This window comes from Scyliorhinus canicula, chromosome 12, assembly GCF_902713615.1.
Source record: "Scyliorhinus canicula chromosome 12, sScyCan1.1, whole genome shotgun sequence".
NCBI classification, from domain to species: Eukaryota; Metazoa; Chordata; class Chondrichthyes; order Carcharhiniformes; family Scyliorhinidae; genus Scyliorhinus; species Scyliorhinus canicula.
In genome coordinates this window covers 46,787,264-46,807,207 of record NC_052157.1, presented here as the reverse complement: position 1 = coordinate 46,807,207, position 19,944 = coordinate 46,787,264, and the positions used below count along the sequence as shown (strand labels likewise).

The window sequence follows — 19,944 nt, the reverse complement described above, 5'->3', positions numbered from 1 at the left end:
TGATCCCTGGAATGAACAGCTTGTCGTATGAGGAATGGTTGAGGACTCTGGGTCTGTACTCGTTGAAGTTTAGAAGGATAAGGGGGGATCTTATTGAAACTTACAGGATATTGCGAGGCCTGGATAGAGTGGACATGGAGAGCATGTTTCCACTTGGAGGAAAAACTAGAAGCAGAGGACACGGCTTCAAACTGAAGGGACAATCCTTTAAAACAGAGATCAGGAGGAATTTCTTCAGCCAGAGGGTTGTGAATCTACAAAGAACAAAGAACAAAGAAAAGTACAGCCAGGAACAGGCCCTCCAGCCCTCCAAGCCGGTGCCGACCATGCTGCTCAACTAAACTACAATCTTCTACACATCCTGGGTCCGTATCCCTCTATTCCCATCCTATTCATGTATTTGTCAAGACGCCCCTTAAATGTCACTATCGTCCCTGCTTCCACCACCTCCTCCGGCAGCGAGTTCCAGGCACCCACTACCCTCTGTGTAAAAAAACTTGCCTCGTACATCTACTCTAAACCTTACCCCTCGCACCTTAAACCTATGCCCCCTAGTAATTTACCCCTCTACCGTGGGGAAAAGCCTCTGACTATCCATCTGTGGAACTCTTTGCCACAGAAGGCTGTGGAGGCAAATCACTGAGTGTCTTTAAGACAGAGATAGTTAGGTTATTGATTAATAATGGGATATGGGGTTATGGAGAGAAGACAGGAAAATGGGGATGAGAAAAATATCGGCCATGATTGAGTGGCGGAGCAGACTCGATGGGCCGAGAGGCCTAATTCTGCTTCTATGTCTTATGGTCTTCACAGTGCCAGGATCCCAGCTTCAATTCCCGGCTTGGATCACTGTCTGTGCGGAGTCTGCACGTTCTCCCCGTGTCTGCGTGGGTTTCCTCTGGGTGCTCCAGTTTCCTCCCACTGGTCCCGAAAGATGTGCTAATAGGTAAATTGGACATTCTAGGCAGCACGGTGGCCTAGTGGTTAGCACAACCGCCTCACGGCGCTGAGGTCCCAGGTTCGATCCCGGCTCTGGGTCACTGTCCGTGTGGAGTTTGCACATTCTCCCCGTGTCTGCGTGGGTTTCGCCCCCACAACCCAAAAATGTGCAGAGTAGGTGGATTGGCCACGCTAAATTGCCCCTTAATAGAAAAAATAATTGGGTAATCTAAATTTATAAAAAAAAAAATTGGACATTCTGAATTCTCTCTCGATGTACTCGAACAGGCGCCGTGTGGTGACTAGAGGATTTTCACAGTAATTTATTGCAGTGTTAATGTAAGCCTACTTGTGACAATAATAAAGATTGTTATTGTTGTTGTTGTTGCCCTATTATGTATTTTATTTTCTTTCATTTTCTTCCCATGTACTTAATGATCTGTTGAGCTGCTCGCAGAAAAACACTTTTCACTGTGCCTCGCTACACGTGACAATAAACAATCCAATCCAAGATGCAGGTCAGCCAGGACCTCATTGAATGGTGGCACGGAATCAAGGGGTTAAATGGCTTATTCCTGTTCCTCTGCTTCAGGGATAATGATCCTGAGGGTTTGGGCTGTCATTAAGTGAGTTGTGATTCCTCCCAGTTGAGAGGAAGGATAGGGTGGTTTAATAAAGGCAAAGGGAGTCAGAGGAGTAACATAAAGAAGATGTTTATTCATAATACGTACTATTTGCAAAGGGGCCCGGTTAGACTTTACCAGATCCTCTCTCTGTCGTTTGGTTCCTATCTGGCCGACCTTATATACAACACTGGTATCAGCCCGTAGTTAGTGGGGGAGCTCATACTGCATGAGCCACAAAGGGTAAATCATCAAGCCAGCTCCATGTGTTCCATGCAGGTTAATACACAAGGCATTGGGTATATAAGGCAAACTGTAGAAAGTCCGGCTGAGGTAGGTTTGGGACCTGCATCCTGGCCCTGCCCCAAAGAACAAAAGGAAGCAGCAGACAACAACTGACAAAAAACCTGCCAAGCAGAGGGCTTGGGATGAATCATCAACAGACAATGAACCAAAGAGCTGCCTTCAGGCGTAGCGCTCAAGGAGTGGAGTCATGTGCTATTAATTATTCTTCTACAATGTTGTTCTCAGTATTCATTTGCGATTGCTTTTGAATCTGGCATTTAGAGATGGGAGACTCAGCCCAGGCGATACACTGCTTGAGGTGAATGGATCCTCATTGACTGGACTTTCACTCCGAGAGGTTGATTCTCTCATACACTCGTCAAAGGGCTTGGTGGATTTGCTTGTTGCAAATAAAGTAAGTTACATAAGTTTATTGAAACCTATTTAATTGCCATGAATATGCTCTGTACTATTGGAAAACCTTTGTGGCACGCTGCTTGGAATCATACTCCAGTTTAATAGCTCTTATTGCTTATTTTTCTCAATTCCAGGAGACACGTGGGGGCCGGTTCAGCTCAGTTGGCTGGGCAGCGAGGCCAACAGTGCAGGTTCAATTCCCGTACCGGCTGAGGTTATTCCCGAAGGCCCCGCCTTCTCAACCTTGCTTCTTGCCTGAGGTGTGGTGATCCTCAGGTTAAATCACCACAAGCCAGCCCTCCCCTTTAAAGGGGAAAGCAGCCTATGGCCACCTGGGACTATGCCCACTTTACTTTATCAGGAGACACTCCGGCATCCTCTATGGGCATAAAGTAATGGGTCGCCCATTGAAGACAGAGATGAGGGGGAATGTCTTCTCTCAGCGTCGTGAATCTGTGGAATTCTTTACCATGGAGAGCTGTGGAGACTGGAACTGGGTGGACAATTGGACAACTAATAGGAGGAGGTGGCTTCTTGACCATCTCCGTCCTCAATGATGGGGCAGCCCAGCCTACATCAGTGCGAAGGACAAAACTGAAGCATTTGCAACAATCTTCAGCCAGAAGTGCCGAGTGGGTGATCCTTCCAGGCCTCCCCCACTGAGCATCACCGGACCAGTCTTCGGCCAATTCAATTCACTCCACATGATATCAAGAAATGGCTGAAGGCACTGGGTACGGCAAAGGCCCTGACAATTTTCCGGCAATAGTACTGAGGATGTGCTCCAGAACTAGCTGTGCACCAAACCAAACTATTCCAGCTTAGCTACAACACTTGCATCTACCTGGCAAATTGCTCAAGTATGTCCTGTTCATAAAAACAGGACAGAACTCTTCTAGTCCCACAAGCTCTGAGATACCTGCACTTATAGTGTCCTCTCGTTCTCAGATGTTCAAAACAGTCGCACTTTTAGATTCAAAATGCTGGAGTTTTATTGAGTCCATTTTGTAAAGCTCACCATGTAGCTGGTGGGCTAATACATTATTGTTCAGCAGCTGACTGCAGCACAGGGGTAAGTATGGCACCATGAATGCCTATTCTTATACTAAAAGTTCCAAGCTCTTTACGAATATTATCGCATTATAATAGCACTCCTCTAATTTGGGTCGCTTGAGCATTCCCAATTTTCAGTTCTATTACTCGTGGCAGCCATACCTTCAATTGCCTGAGCTATGAATCTTCTCCCTGACCCCTTCCAACTCACCACCTCACTTCCCGCCTCAAAGGCACTCCTTAAAACCAACCTCTTTGACCTAGATTTTGGTCATCTGACCCAACATCGCCTTCATGTACTCGCTGTCAAATTTGATTTGGTCATGTTTCGGAATGTTTTATTACATTAACGTCTCCTTATAAAAGTAAGTTGCTGTTGTTGCATTCAAAGCCAATTGTAGGAAAGTGTTTCATGTTCCAATCACCTGGGACGTGCATAATTATTCCTCTTTATTCGATTAGTGATCATTTTCAGTCAATGCCTTGTTACCAATTCACAGACGAGACAAAATGATCTGTCACGGTTTAGTCTGCAAAAAGCTTTTTGGAATTTTGAAACGTTTATTTGATCCCATCATGGCTGCTTCTGGATCAGTGAGAAGATTTGCAATTTTCTCAGCCTTTTCAATGCCAACATAAAATCTTGACAACATCATCCATTGACAGCTTCTACATGTACACTGATGAATCCCACAGTGCCCTCAATTGTATGGGCCACCGTAGTCACCTCCTGTCTGGCTAAAATGTTAGTGGTGGGGTCCGTGCACCATAGTGATGGCTGCCTCTCAGCAATTTGACACTGGGAGTTGCTTTACTTGCTGTCAGATGAGACTCCTGCCTCCATCATGGGACTAGCAGTGCCAGGCAGGAGTGGTGGCTACTGCTGGGACTACAGACAGTCCTGAGGAGCCCAGAGGTAAATCAGAAGTATCACTAGGTCCCCGGTGCGAGGGGTAGGGTGGGCAGCAATTATAAGAGGTCGGTTGGTGGGAGTGGTGCGGGAGTGTAAAGGAGGAAGGATGATCTTGAGAAGGTGCATCCAATGAGCACAAGGGACCCGCGAAGTAGATCCACCACCCTTGCCCAACACCAGGCCGCTCAGATAAGGCTGCCAGGCTTCCCATGTGGCATAGGCCTACTCCTGCTGCGGGTAAAATACTGGCAGAGGCAGGATGAGTGGTAATTAATTGGTCACTTAAAGTCCCAATAGGCCTTGGACAACGTGAAAACATAGACTGTAGAGGTTCAAGAAGGCAGCTCACCATCACCTTCTCGAGGGCAATTAGGAATGAGCAGCGAATGCTGACCTTGCTGGCGATGCCCACATGTCCTGAGAGAATAAACAACAATTCCACCACCTCCCCATTATTGTTTCCTGTTAACCCAAACTTGACTCTTCTTTGTGCTCAGATCAGCTTTGTCTAAAAGAAAATACTGCTGAATCCCACCTCCATCATAACATCACCCATGTAACCCTCTGCTGCATCTTTATAACCTTCAGGTTCAATTATTCCAGTGGTCTCCTGGGCAGACTCCAGAATGTTCAGCTAACCCAGCAACATGCCCTTCATCAACATTGATGCTCACATTGGCTCCTGCTCCCTCAGTGCCTCCAATTAAACACTCTCATCTTTGTGATTTAAATCCTTTTTGTGGCCTGATTCCTCCCTACCTCTGTACGTTCCTCCTACAGTCCCTACAGTCCTGTTCAAAACACGTCACCAATCTTACTCTGGTCTCTTGTGCAGTACCCCTCAGTAAGACAGTCAGAGTTTCAATTGTCTAGGCTTAAGCTCTGAAATTATCCTGCCTGAGCCTCTCTTCTCCAACTCCATCTCTTTTGCCTTAAGACCATCAATAAAGTTGACCTTTTTGACCAAGCTTTTGCTTATCTGCTCTAATGTCATCTTAGCCTCGACCTCCAACTTTGTTAAATGCTGTTGTGGAATGTTTTGGGTTGCTTTACCAAGTGAGAAGCTTTGGACTGTCAGTGAATAAATGAATTGTGGTTATCTCCTGGGCAAGGTGCACTGGCTACAGAATGAGGCGCCGTCATTTATTTGGACATTCAGGAAATGGGGAAGTGGATGTGTTTTCAGACAGGTCTGTGTAGCCACCTGGGAGGCATCAATGACGCCTGTTCCTGTGGGAATTCAATCACTCAGCAGAAGCTGATGATAGACGTCACTCTCCACTCCTCCTCCATCTTTTCCTCTTCTCATCCTCACCTCTTTTCTTTCTGACTTGATCTCTCTCCTCTTCCCTCTCCTCTTTCCATCCCCTCTTTCTCCCTATCTCTTTAATTTCTTTAAGCCCATGGGTGGTGGACGAATGAGTTAGGATAGAATGTTCCAAGGGACTCTGAATAGTTGAAAACATCTTTCTTTAGGATCGTGCAGACTTCTCTCAGATTGACATTTTTTTTTAGCTTCATTTCTTTCTCCTTTCGTTGCCAGTGAGATTCTTTACTGTGCCATTCATTGAGAGGAATTGGAAGTATTGGGACAAAGGTTACTTTCCTTCAAATGGAAAATTTTAGTTGCTGTTTTTCAAACTCGCATCCTTTATTCATTACAAAATGAGTCAACTCTTCGACAAACCTCCCGATTGTTCCTGTGGCCCAACTGTGAGGGGGGGGGGGGGGGGGGGGGGGGGAACCTCCTCAGTCTGTACTCAATTTTGTCCGAGTTAATCCACAGTAAGGATGGGAATCAGCGTGCTGGATGGTTAACTGCTGAGTGGCCGGGGACTGAGGTTGCGTTGTGTGGGGGTGGGGGAGCTAAACCCATCAGTGAGGCAGCTCTGCGCACTGGGAAATGGCTTACGTGATTCAACAGTTGCAGAGTGATTTCCCATCAGCTGTGGGAACTAAAGCTGGATCTAACTTTGTTTGTCAATGTTTGCAACTATCATGGGTCTCACTTGGCAGTCAGGCTAACTCAACGTAATCTAAATTAAATTCTCTCCATCTGTACAGCTCCCTTTTTGGCTTAAAATAAAAGATAGAGACAAGTCTTCCCCTCATATAATAAACACCATTGTGCCTGACTCACATTTGTACAAATGGATGTTCGAGCAGTGCTGGGTCAATTGAAGCAAAACCTTGGCAGGGCTGTTGATCGAGTTTCCAAGTTAGGTTTCCAGCTCTGCTTCAAGCGACTTTCATGTTTTTTTAATTTGAAATCCTGAACGTATCCCCCCCCCCCCCCCCTCTTGTTACCAGACTACCAACAGCAGAAAAAAACCTCCCACCCCTCCTAAGATTTCTGATTCGATTTTCCTTTAACCTTCTCTGCTCCAGTGAATATAACCTGAGCATTTAGACCTTCACCAAGCCCGACATTGCCTCATCAAACAGCAGAATGCAGTGGCTGCTGCAATGAAATTAGAGTAAGAAAGTTCTGGCAGCACTCAGCTTGTCTGGCAGCATCTGCAGAGGGAGAAACATGGAGTTAATGTTTAGGTTGACTAGAGCTGGGAAAAGTCGGCGGTGTGATAAATTCTGAGCAAGGGGCGGGTGAGACAAGGACAAATAAAGGTCTGTGATAGGGTGGAAGGCAGGAGCTATTGAATGACAGAAGAGTTAGCCTCATGGGGCCAAAGGAAATGGTAAGGGGGGAAGGAAAGAAACAAAAAATGACAAAAGATGCGCTTGAGCTGCTGCCTGACAATGAAAGTAAGAGAAAAATAATAATCTTTATTAGTGTTACAAGTAGGCTTATATTAAGACTGCAGTGAAGTTACTGTGAAAATACCCTCGTCACCACACTCCGGCGCCTGTTCGGGTAAATTGAGGGAGAATTCAGAATATCCAATTCACCTAACAAGCGCGTTGAGGAAACCGGAGCACCTAGAGGAAACCACGAGGAGAACGTACAGATTCCGCAAAGATAGTGACCCAAGCCGGGAATCGCACCCAGGTCCCTGGTGCTGTGAAACAACGGTACTAACATTGTGCTACCGTGCCGCCCAGCCAATACCAGCAAAGAACAGGGAAGAAAAAGAGCTGAGTTTGCCCCGTGACATCGTTGAACTCAATGTTGAATATCATGGAACACTGTTCTAGAATCTTGTATTGAATTAATTGGAACAGTGCAGCAGGTCAAGGACAGAGGGCGAAATTCTCCCAAAACGGGAGAAATCGTAAAGCTGCCGTAAAACCCGGGCGGGTTTTACGGCAGCGCGCCCCTTCCCGACCGGGGACCGATTCTGGTCCCCGGTCGGGGCTAGCAGCCCGACGCCGTAGGCTCCGGCAAGACGGGCTTAACGAAAATCGTTAAGCCCACTTGCCGGAGTTAGCGCCGGCTGACGCGTCATATGACGTCAGCCGCGCATGCGCAGTTTGGAAGACTCCAACCCGCGCATGCGCGGGTGACGTCATCGCGTTTTTGCGCGAAACCCGCGCATGCGCGGGCCGGGTTGCCCCTCAGCCGCCCCGCGAATGGATACTGCGGGGCGGCGGAAGGACAAGTAGTGCGCGGGCATCGGGCCCGCTGCCCGCGATCGGTGCCCACCGATCGCAGGCCCATGGCACCCTTGGCACGGCCGTGGTACTGCCGTGCCAATCGGTGCCATGGTTATAAAAAGCGAGTTTGTGACGCCGTGTTTACGAACGGCAAGACCAGGTGTGTTTGCCGTTCGTAAAAACGGCGGAAAGGGCTGGGACTTCGGCCCATCTAACAGCTGAGAATCGCTGCCGGCCGTAAAAAAACGGCGGCAGCGATTCGGGTCGGGACTTCGGCGGGGGGGGGGGGAGAATAGCGGGAGGGCGGCAAAAATGTCGGGAAGGCCCTCCCGCTATTCTCCCACCCGTCGTGGGGGTCGGAGAATTCCGCCCCTTTGGGGAGGCCCAACGCCGGAGTGGTTGGCGCCACTCCGCTACGCCGGGACCCCCCGCCCCGCCGGGTGGGGGAGAATCCCGCCCGTGGTCTCCCAACTGTGAGGATGAATGTAGAGTTTAGTAACTGGTTTCACTCTATGGTGTCTATGAAATAGACCTTGTTTTAACAATTTGGCACTAAGTTCCTATGTTTACTGCTGCCCCTGAACTTTCAGCAATTTACAGAACACAAAGAGAATCAGTCTTCCAGCCCAGTGTCAAACTCAACTCCAGAAGACCAGGAAATTTCACTCAAACAGGCAAACTGTGTGGAGGCCGTGTCACAGGTGCACACTAAGGTGAGAACTCAGCATAACTAACACTAATTCTTAATTGATGTATAACATGTGCAGACTGGTACTTTTGGGGGTGAAATTGAACCTTGGCAGAGGCACAAGATGGTAGCTGATTAACCGCTTGTTATTTACCCATCCACTGATATTCCTGTACTATTCCCCATATTTACTCCCGTCTGCTGTTCCCGCACAGTTATACCCGTCTGCTGTTCCCCCACAGTTATACCCGTCTGCTGTTCCCCCACAGTTATACCCGTCTGCTGTTCCCCCACAGTTATACCCATCTGCTGTTCCCCCCACAGTTATACCCGTCTGCTGTTCCCCCCACAGTTATACCCGTCTGCTGTCCCCCCCCACAGTTATACCCGTCTGCTGTTCCCCCCACAGTTATACCCATCTGCTGTTCCCCCCACAGTTATACCCGTCTGCTGTCCCCCCCCACAGTTATACCCGTCTGCTGTTCCCCCCACAGTTATACCCGTCTGCTGTTCCCCCACAGTTATACCCGTCTGCTGTTCCCCCCACAGTTATACCCGTCTGCTGTCCCCCCCACAGTTATACCCGTCTGCTGTTCCCCCCACAGTTATACCCGTCTGCTGTCCCCCCCACAGTTATACCCGTCTGCTGTTCCCCCCACAGTTATACCCGTCTGCTGTTCCCGCACAGTTATACCCGTCTGCTGTACCCCCACAGTTATACCCATCTGCTGTACCCCCACAGTTATACCCGTCTGCTGTGCCCCCACAGTTATACCCGTCTGCTGTGCCCCCACAGTTATACCCGTCTGCTGTGCCCCCACAGTTATACCCGTCTGCTGTACCCCCACAGTTATACCCGTCTGCTGTACCCCCCACAGTTATACCCGTCTGCTGTTCCCCCACAGTTATACCCGTCTACTGTACCCCCACAGTTATACCCGTCTGCTGTTCCCCCCCCACAGTTATACCCGTCTGCTGTCCCCCCACAGTAATACCCGTCTGCTGTCCCCCCACAGTTATACCCGTCTGCTGTCCCCCCACAGTAATACCCGTCTGCTGTTCCCCCCCCCACAGTTATACCCGTCTGCTGTTCCCCCCACAGTTATACCCGCCTGCTCTCCCCCCACAGTTATACCTGTCTGCTCTCCCCCCCCACAGTTATACCCGTCTGCTCTCCCCCCCCACAGTTATACCCGTCTGCTCTCCCCCCACAGTTATACCCGTCTGCTGTCCCCCACAGTTATACCCGTCTGCTGTTCCCCCACAGTTATACCCGTCTGCTCTCCCCCCACAGTTATACCCGTCTGCTGTACCCGCACAGTTATACCCATCTGCTGTACCCCCACAGTTATACCCGTCTGCTGTACCCCCACAGTTATACCCGTCTGCTGTACCCCCACAGTTATACCCGCCTGCTGTCCCCCCCACAGTTATACCCGTCTGCTGTCCCCCCACAGTTATACCCGTCTGCTGTGCCCCCACAGTTATACCCGTCTGCTGTACCCCCACAGTTATACCCGTCTGCTGTACCCCCACAGTTATACCCATCTGCTGTTCCCACACAGTTATACCCGTCTGCTGTCCCCCCACAGTTATACCCGTCTGCTGTACCCCCACAGTTATACCCGTCTGCTGTACCCCCACAGTTATACCCATCTGCTGTTCCCACACAGTTATACCCGTCTGCTGTCCCCCCCACAGTTATACCCGTCTGCTGTACCCCCACAGTTATACCCGTCTGCTGTACCCCCACAGTTATACCCGTCTGCTGTTCCCACACAGTTATACCCGTCTGCTGTTCCCCCACAGTTATACCCGTCTGCTGCCCCCACAGTTATACCCGTCTGCTGTTCACCCACAGTTCTACCCATCTACTTTTCTCTCACAGTAATACTCACTCACTATACCTCACTTTCATACCTTGTCCAATATCCCATCACTGTCATACACCCCACCATTATACAACTGATGCATAACAGTTGGCTGTATAATGGTTGCGTGTCTAATGGACAGGTGTATATCAGATGGGATGTATATCAGATGGGCGTATATTGGGCTTGGCAAGGCAGTAGTGAGCCGTGTTTTTTAACCTGTGTTGTCCAAATTGCGCCTCTACACCACAATGCTGTTAGAAAGGTAGTTTCAGTGACAGTGAAGGAATGTCGATGTAGTTCCAAGTCACCCTGCATGTGACTTGGATGGGGAAACTTGCAAATGGTAATGTTGCCATGCATCTGCTGGCCTTGTCCTTCTCTGTGTTAGAGGTTGTGTATTTATAAGATGTAGTCAAAGAAATATTGTGGAGTTGTTGCATTGCGTCTTTACATGGCAGAGCATTGGTGGTGGAGGGAGTGAATGTCAAAGTTGGTGGGTGGGTACCTAATAAGCGAGCTGTTTTGACCTGGGTGATGTTGAGATTTTTGAGTATTGTTGGAACTGCACACATCTGGACAAGTGGAGAGTATTCCAACACACTCCTGGTGTGTGCCTTGTAGATGGTGGACAGGCTTTGGGAGCCAGGAGGTGGGTTAATCGCCTCAAAATTCCCAGCCTTTGACTTGTTCTTTTAGCCATTTTGTTTATATGGCTGATCCAGTTCTGGTAAATGTTAGAACCAACAATGCTTTATATTCATGCCGTGTTTTTGATTTCCTGTAGGAACACAAAACATTATTAATTGGAGTGGAATTAAATAAAGGAAGGTTTATTAAATCCTATTGTCCACGGACAGCATTTCCATGTCGAAGGATTCGATGTAACTCAACAGGTAATTGAGAAACAATAAGAAAAGTAGGGAGAAAATGGAGAGGGAAATGGATTGAAATAGCATGGTGGAAATCTCTCAATCTGAGATATTTCTCCTCAGCTGCGTCAACACTCCACGCAGTGCTGGGTCTGCTATGAGAATTGTTTAATTAGTTTGTATTCAGCAGCTCTGTGGGCCACAGTAAGGATGCATTTCACCAATTTATTTATTTGCATCCAAAATTTCTGTAAAGGAGGCTATGAAAGCAAAGGGGGCGTTTCCCTTGATATAGAAGAACGTTGACTGAACGGGAATGATGGCAAGCACTTTTAGTGGAACTGTGACTGTATCACACAGAGGGGTACATCTCGATTCTGTGCAACAGTATAAAAGGGTTGCTCATGAATCAAGAGCCACTTATTCCTCTCCTGATACTTATATCCACTGAAGCCGTAAAATGAAAGCAGTTTACAGCACAGAAAGAGGCAATTTATCCTTTTGTGCCTATTCTGGTTCTTTGAAGAAACAGGTGTGCTTCAAGCATCATTCCCTTGTTTTGTCTGTAACCCTATAAATTCCTCATCCTCAAGCACTGTTATGTATTTGCATTAATTCTTCTTTGCTCTAGTGAAACTCCATTGTATTAATGTATTCCCCGGAAGTGACATCTCGGGTCCTAGTGTGTGAAACAGAGAGAGAAGAATTAGCCATGTAAAAGATAACACACTGTAAATAAAGCTCTGTTATTTTAAACCTCCCCACTCCCTAGTATCACACCTCCAAAATATAACATAAATACTGGCGATGAGAACCACAAGCATATGCTGGCGAGTCACCCGGGAAGAAGGAATTTATCAAGAAAAGTTGGAAGAAAGAAAAGTTAGAAAGGAAAATTTTTCACCCGGCGTGACATGTGCTACAGAGAACTAATGTGTGGCTAGGTGGACGTGAGCTTTGATAATCTGCCTGCAGAACAGATTATATAGCTGTCCGTGATAAATGAGAAGTTGGAGTTCGGGTTGCTGCCTTGTGTGGGAGGGAATCAAGGTAACTGATGAAAACAGGATTGCGAAATATGCATACGGGAAACCTCGATCAGTAGAAAAATGGCAGGCTTTTTGGTGTCGTGGGGCCCTTTGATGAAAATGTGGAGTGATGGCGCTCCTATATTGAGCATTTTGACTATTCTGCACCGCTCTCCTGGCACCAACCCCCATCCCCCACACCCATAGCCCCACAATCACCGGGAGGGTGACCGAACTCCACCCGCCGGCAGTCTGCTCGCACCTCACCCTGCAGCACAAGCCATCACCCATTCCACCCACCATGGGCCGGTGCCCTGCACATACAGGCCCACCCCCTGTGCTGCCTCACACTGTGCATTTTCTGCCCCCCACCTCAGGAAAAGGTGGCACACAACCGCAGAGAGAGAGAGCAGACTGGCGGCAGATCTATGGTCCCTCACAGCCGCGGAGCAGCGGGCATTGGACCTGGTTAGTGGGCCCGGAGAGCGGGCACTCGCCGAGGTGGAGGTCGGCATTGGGGAACCAGCCCGGCCAGGTCATCAAAGTTGCAGTGGGAGAACATGTGGCGTCCAGTGACTACAATTCCGTAAACTTTCGGATACTCGTGGAAAAGGATGAGTGTTGTCCGAGAGTTAAGGTGCAAAATTGGGGGAAGGCTAACGACAACCAGATTAGGCAGGATGTGGAGGATGTTGTTTGGGAGAGGCTGTTTGAGGGTAAATCCACATTTGGCATGTGGAAGTCTCTTAAGGAGCAGTTGATGGGACAGGACAGGCATGTGCCGGTAAAAGGGAAGGAAGGACAGGAAAGGCAGGATTCGGGAACCACGACCAGGGAAACTGAGAATCTTGTCAAAAAGAAAAAAGATGCATATGTGAGGCAACTAAAAACAGATAAAGCACTTGAGAAATACAAGAAAAGTAGAAAAGAGCTCAAGCAGGGTGTTCGGAGGGTAAAAAGGGGTCACGCAATGTCCTTGGCAGACAGGATTAAGGAGAATCCCAAAGCATTTTATATGTATATTTGGAACAGGAGGGTAGCTAGAGAAAGAGTTGGTCCACTCAAGGACAAAGGAGGGAAATTATGTGTAGAACCAAAGGAAGTAGGTGAGGTCCTTTTTTAAAAATATTTTTTATTTCCCTGCTTTTTCACATTGTTGTCCCAAATTTACACCCAACAATAAACAATAATCAGTAACGAATGTAATGTCAATCCCCATATCATTAACAACAATCCCATCCTCCGACCAAACCCCAGACATTGGCCCGCATGTTAACATAAACAAATGACAAAAAGGAATCAGGAATCACCCATAGTCACCATTAACACAGACAGTGCCCCTTCTCCCAGCCCCCAACCCCCCTCATGTTCGATGTAATCCAATTCTCGAAAGTGCATAATGAATAACACCCATGAATTGTAGAACCCCTCCATCTTTCCCCTCGGTTCAAATTTGACCTGTTCAAGCGTTAAGAATTCCAGGAGGTCCCCCCTCCATGCCAAGGCACAGGGTGGAGAGGTTGGTCTCCACCCTAACAGGATCCGCCTTAGGGCGATCAACGAGGCGAAGGCTACAACATCTGCCTCCGCACCCATTTCCAACCCCGGTTGGTCTGGCACCCCGAATATGGCCTCCCAAGGGCCCGGGTCCAGTTTTCACTTTAGAGATTACCCCAAACACCTCCAGCCCATGCTTCGCTCCCAGCTCCTTCAATCCCGCATAAAGACCCCCATGAAATAAATCTTTCAGTGTCCTTATTCCTTTCTCCTCCCATCTCTGAAAATTTCCATCCCACTTCCCTGGCTGGTAGGTGAGGCCCTTAAATTAGTATTTTGCATAGGTATTCACAAAGGAGAGTGATACGTTGATTGGTGGTGTCTTAGAGGGATATGTAAACACTTTAGAACAGGTCGTTATTACAAGGGAAGAAGTGTTGGGTGTGTTAAAAAACATTTAGGTCGACAAATCCCCAGGGCCAGGTGGCATCTAGAACATAGAACAGCACAGAACAGGCCCTTCGGCCCTCAATGTTGTGCCGAGCAATGATCACCCTACTCAAACCCACGTATCCCCCCTATACCCGTAACCCAACAACCCCCCCTTGACCTTACTTTTTTAGGACACTACGGGCAATTTAGCATGGCCAATCCACCTAACCCGCACATCTTTGGACTGTGGGAGGAAACCGGAGCACCCGGAGGAAACCCACGCACACACGGGGAGGACGTGCAGACTCCACACAGACAGTGACCCAGCCGGGAATCGAACCTGGGACCCTGGAGCTGTGAAGCATTTATGTCACCATGCTACCATGCTGCCCTCATGCCCTCATCACATGCGATGTGATGCATCTATCCCAGATTACTGAGGGAGTCAAGAGATGAAATCACTGGGCCTCCAACAGAAGTCTTTGTGTCCTCATTGGCCACAGGTGAGATCCCAGAGGATTGGGGGATAGCCAATGTTGTACCGTTATTTAAAGAGTTGCAAAGATATCGGGTAATTATGCACATTTGGAAGCGAATGGTCTTATCAGCGACAGACAGCGTGATTTTGTATGAGGGAGGTCATGTCTCACTAATTTGATTGCATTTTTTGAGGAGGTGACAAAAATGATTGATGAGGGAAGGGCTGTGTCTGTTGTCTACATGCACTTTAGTAAAGCATTTGGTAAGGTCCCTCATGGTACGCTGGTGAAAAATATTAGATCACATGGGGTCAGGGGTGAACTAGCTGGATGGATCCAGAGCTGGCTTGGCCATAGAAGACAGAGGGTATCAGTGGAAGGGTGTTTTTCCGAATGGAGGTCTGTAAGTAGTGATGTTCCGCAGGGAGCAGCACTGGGACCTGTGCTCTTTGTAATATATATAAATGACTTAGGAGAAAATGTAGCTGGCCTGATTAGCAAGTTTGCGGATGATACTAAGATTGCAGGAGTTGCGGATAATGATTATGATTGTCAGAGAATACAACAGGGTGTAGATAGACTGCAAAATTGGGCAGAGAAATGGCAGATGGAATTTAACCCGGACTAATGCGATGTGATGCATTTTGGGAGATCCAATTCAGGTGGGAGCTAGAAAATAAATGGCAGAACCATCAGGAGCATAGAGGCACAGAGAGATCCACGCCTGCAGGTCCACAGATGCTTTAAATGTGGCAGCACAGGTGGAAATGGTGATAAAGAAAGCTTATGGCATTCTTGCCTTCAGAGGATGGGCTCAAAACTTATGTTACAATTATGTAGAGCGTTTGTTAGGCCACATTTGGAATACTGTGTCCAATTCTGATCACCGCACTACCAGAAGGATGTGGAGGCTTTTGAGAGAGTAGGGAAAAGGTTTATCAGGAGGTTGCCTGGTATGGAGGGTATTAGCTATGAGGAGTGATTGAATAAACTGGGATTGTTCTCCCCAGAGAGACGAAGGCTGAGGGGCGACCTGAGAGAAGTTAATAAAATTATTAGGAGTATAGATAGGGTGAACGGTTGGAGGCTTTTTCCCAGGACGGAAATTACATTGAAAAGCGGGCACAAGTTCAAAGTGAGGGGGGAAAGGTTCAGTCGAGATGTGCGGGGTAAGTGTTTTACACAGAGGGTGGCCGGGACGCGAACCTCCGGCGACTGGAGAATTGGCGGCAGTCGCACGCGCGGGGTTGACGCAGCGTGGTCGGGAGCTGTTGAAAGAGGCCGCTGCAGGGCAGCACGGTGGCCTAGTGGTTAGCACAATCGCCTCACGGCGCTGAGGTCCCAGGTTCGAATCCCGGCCCTGGGTCACTGTCTGTGTGGAGTTTGCATATTCTCCCCGTGTCTGCGTGGGTTTCGCCCCCACAACCCAAAAATGTGCAGAGTAGGTGGATTGGCCACGCTAAATTGCCCCTTAATTGGAAAAAATAATTGGGTAATCTAAATTTTAAAAAAAAGAAAGAGGCCGCTGCGGCGATTCTCCGCGGTCGACCGGCCGAGGTACCGCCGGTGTAGTTCACGTATGATTCCACCCGGCGGGAGCACGGTGTCGCGGCTGCAGTGGCCATCCTGGTGAGGGGAGGGGGGGTTCAGTCTCCGGGGGTCCTCCACCACGGCCAGACCCGCGATCGGGGGCCATAGATCAGCGATCGGGGGCCACAGATCAGCGGCCGTGTAAGATTTGGGGGGGGCCTACCTTCTGTGCAGGCCTGCTGTGTGGGTCCGCCATATCGCGCAGCGCCGGCACGGAAGCGCCCGCTGTGTGCATGCGCCGACCCGCGGCCGGAGGTGCAGGGCCACGTATCGGCAGCCGGAGCTGCATGGAGCACTCCGGCGCCATGCTGGCCCCCTGTGGGCCACGGAATTGCTGGGCCAACAGGCCAGTTGACGACGGCATGAAACACTCTGGTGTTTCCGCCGGCATCAACACTTAGCCACCATTGTGAAGAATCCTGGCCAACAGGCCTCGCGAGGCGTTGCGATGTGAATCCCGCCCATTGTGGGAAGGATCACTTTTTAGCAAATCTGCATATTAATGCGAGACAACGAGTCACACATTAAAGTGCAGATTCCTGAATTACCCGAGGTGTGGGATCAATCTCACTCGCCTCACAGACCTTGAGTGAGCACTGTTCAGTACTGGTCTCCACAAATGGAGACCAGATGGAATGGCATTTTGGGGGTCTCCCAGGGGTTCGGAGGCCCCCAGGTGTATACCCTTTGGGCAGGGTGGTACCCTGGCTGTGCCACCTGGCATTGCCAGCCTGGCATTGCCAAAGTGCCCAGGTGTCACTACCAGCTGGTGGGGTACTGCCAGGTTGGCACCACCAAGAGGGATCGCATCGGGGGCCTCGAGGATCGGGGCACCTTTTTTGAATAGCATCCCGATCTCTCGCTACACTGAGCAGTTCCGGCAAGTGGAGCTCCTCAGTGTATAAAATGGGCAATGTGTAGCCGTGGCCGCTTATTCCCTATTGAGGACCCTTATCAAATGCGAGTCGTGTTTGATAGCCTTGTGTTTCTTGGTGCTGAACGCATTCGCTACGGGACTTTGTTCCCATTGAGTTAAATTGCGCCCTTTTAAAAAAATTTAAAATTTTAAATTGCCAGCACGGTAGCATGGTGGTTAGCATAAATGCTTCACAGCTCCAGGGTCCCAGGTTCAGTTCCCGGTTGGGTCACTGTCTGTGCGGAGTCTGCACGTCCTCCCCGTGTGTGCGTGGGTTTCCTCCGGGTGCTCCGGTTTCCTCCCACAGTCCAAAGATGTGCGGGTTATGTGGATTGGCCATGCTAAATTGCCCGTAATGTCCTAATAAGTAAGGTTAAGGGGGGTGTTGTTGGGTTACGGGTATGGGGTGGATATGTGGGTTTGAGTAGGGTGATCATGGCTCGGCACAACATCGAGGGCCGAAGGGCCTCTTTCTGCACTGTAAATTCTATGAAATCCATGCTGACTCTGTCCGATCCTGCCACTAAGTGCTCTGCCATAAAAGCTTTGATAATGAATTCTAGAATTTTCCACTCTACCGACATCAGGCTTAGCAGTGTATAATTCCTTGTTTTCACTCTACCTCCCTTTTTAAACAATGAAGTTACATTAGCTACGCTCCAATCTGTAGGAACTGTTCCAGAGTCAATAGAATCTTGGAAGATGACCATCAATGCATCCATTATTTCTAGAGCCACTTCCTTAAGCATTGTGGGGTGTAGATTATCAGGCTCTGGGGATTTATCAGCTTTCAATCCCATCAATTTCCCCAACACCATTTTCCTACTAATATTGATTTCCTTCAGTTGCTCCCTCCCACTATGTTCCCTAAAATTTCTGGTATCTTATTTGTGTCCTCATTTGTGAAGATAGAACCAAAGTATATATTTAGTTGCTCAGCCATTTCTTTGTCCCCATTTTAAATAAAGTCCCCTGTTTCTGACTGTAAGAGACCTAAATTTGTCTTCACCAATCTTTTTCTCTTCACGTATCTGTAGAAATCTTTACAGTCAGTTTTTATGTTCCCTGCAAGATAACTCTTGTACTCTATTTCCCCTTCGTAATCAATCCCTTGGTCCTCCTTTGCTGAATTCTAAACTGTTCCCAGTCCTCAGGTCTGCTGTTTTTCTTGGCCAATTTGTGTGCCTCATCCTTGGATTGAATACGATCTCCACTTCCCCTTCTCAGCCATGGATTGGCTACCTTTCCCATTTTACTTTTGTGTCAGACAGGGATAACCAATTGTTGCAGTTCCCCCATGTGCTCCTTCAATGTTTGCCATTGCCTCTCAACAGTCATCCCTTTAAGTAACGTTTCCCAATCGGTCTTGGCCAATTCGCAAGTGATATTCTCGCGTATTCAAATGAGGTTCCCGGGCTCCCGCGGTGTGATTCGCACTACTCCACCGGAGATGGGGAGTGAAAATTGCAAAACCCATTACGTCGGAGTGAATCGCCTTTGTTGATTCTCTGTGGATTTTGAGCTCGTGCCGAGATTCTCACAGGTGGAGAGAGGGCGCTCAAAATCGCCCCCATGATATTTCGAAGCTGTTGAAAAAAAGGACGCATAGAGCATGCCTGCAGGAAGAAAAAACAAGTTTGAAGTAACAGTAAGAAGCAAGAACAAACCAGGGCAGCATTTAAACCAAATAAAAGGAGGAATGTCCATGCTGTACAAAAGGGCAGAGGAGGAATTATCACTGAATGCTGGCCATTGCTGGTACTACAAACCCATTCTGGGTCACTCCCCTGCTGGATGGTCGGCCAGTAAGGATGGAAGTTGGCACTGGGGCAGCAAACGCCTTGGTGCCAGAGGCTGTCTACAATGAGAAACTTAAATGCATGCCCTTGAGGCCACCAGGAATGCTGCTAAAGACATACACAGGAGTAATGGTTCCAATGAAAGGTCGCATTGAAGCAGCTGTGCAACTTAATGGACAAACAGCAGATTTGTCTCCACATGTGGGAAAGGGAAACTGTTGATGGGTCGAATACGACTGGAGAAGATTCGACTGAACTGGGCCCAAGTCAACATGATGACCAATGGAGAATCCGGCCTTTCGAAAATTCTGTTCGATGGGGAATTAGAGAGCATGCAAAATATTCCAGATGAACAGAAAATAAAGAGGAAGCCAAGCAAAATGCCTGTGCAGCATAATGTCTGTACCATATGCTATTAGGCCAAAGGTGGAGGCTGACTTAGAGCGACTTTTGAAGTCCGGAGTCTTGGAGCCTGTCAGTATCAGTGAATGGGCCACGACAATGGATCTGTAAGGATTTGCGAGGATTTCAAGCTTACCATAAACCCAGTGTTATGTGCTGAACTGTACCCATTACCTCACATTGATGATTTGTTTGAATGATTGGCAAGAGGCCAACATTTTTTAAAAAATTGATCTGAGCCAAGCGATGAACGTGGCCAATAAGTCACAGGAACTTCTGACAATTGTGACACATAAAGGTTTGTTCCGGTACCGAAGATTGCTGTTTGGATTCACATCATCTCATGCATTGTTTCAAAGAGCAATGGATCAGATCGTGATGGACTGAGCGGAGTCCAGTGCTATCTGGATGACATCCCGGTCACTGAAAAAGATAAAGAGGAACACCTTCCAAATCTGGATGCCACATTCCAGAGATTGGGAGACTATTGACTGAGTCCGTAAGGATAAGTGTGATTCTTCCCGTCCTCCGTTAAGTATTTAGCACATGTGATCGACACCACTGACCTTCACATATCCCCTTCAAAGG

At 48.5% G+C, this 19,944-nt stretch overlaps 1 protein-coding gene across 1 annotated transcript in view; it reads left to right on the top strand.

Moving 5' to 3' along the window:
- Window positions 1-19,944, top strand: part of il16 (interleukin 16) — a 167,604-nt gene that overhangs the window by 32,111 nt on the left and 115,549 nt on the right. The window contains exons 3-5 of the mRNA XM_038812998.1: window positions 2,130-2,262; window positions 8,373-8,495; window positions 11,129-11,237. Coding sequence (XP_038668926.1) covers window positions 2,130-2,262; window positions 8,373-8,495; window positions 11,129-11,237 — 365 coding nt within the window. The remainder of the gene's footprint in view (window positions 1-2,129; window positions 2,263-8,372; window positions 8,496-11,128; window positions 11,238-19,944) is intronic.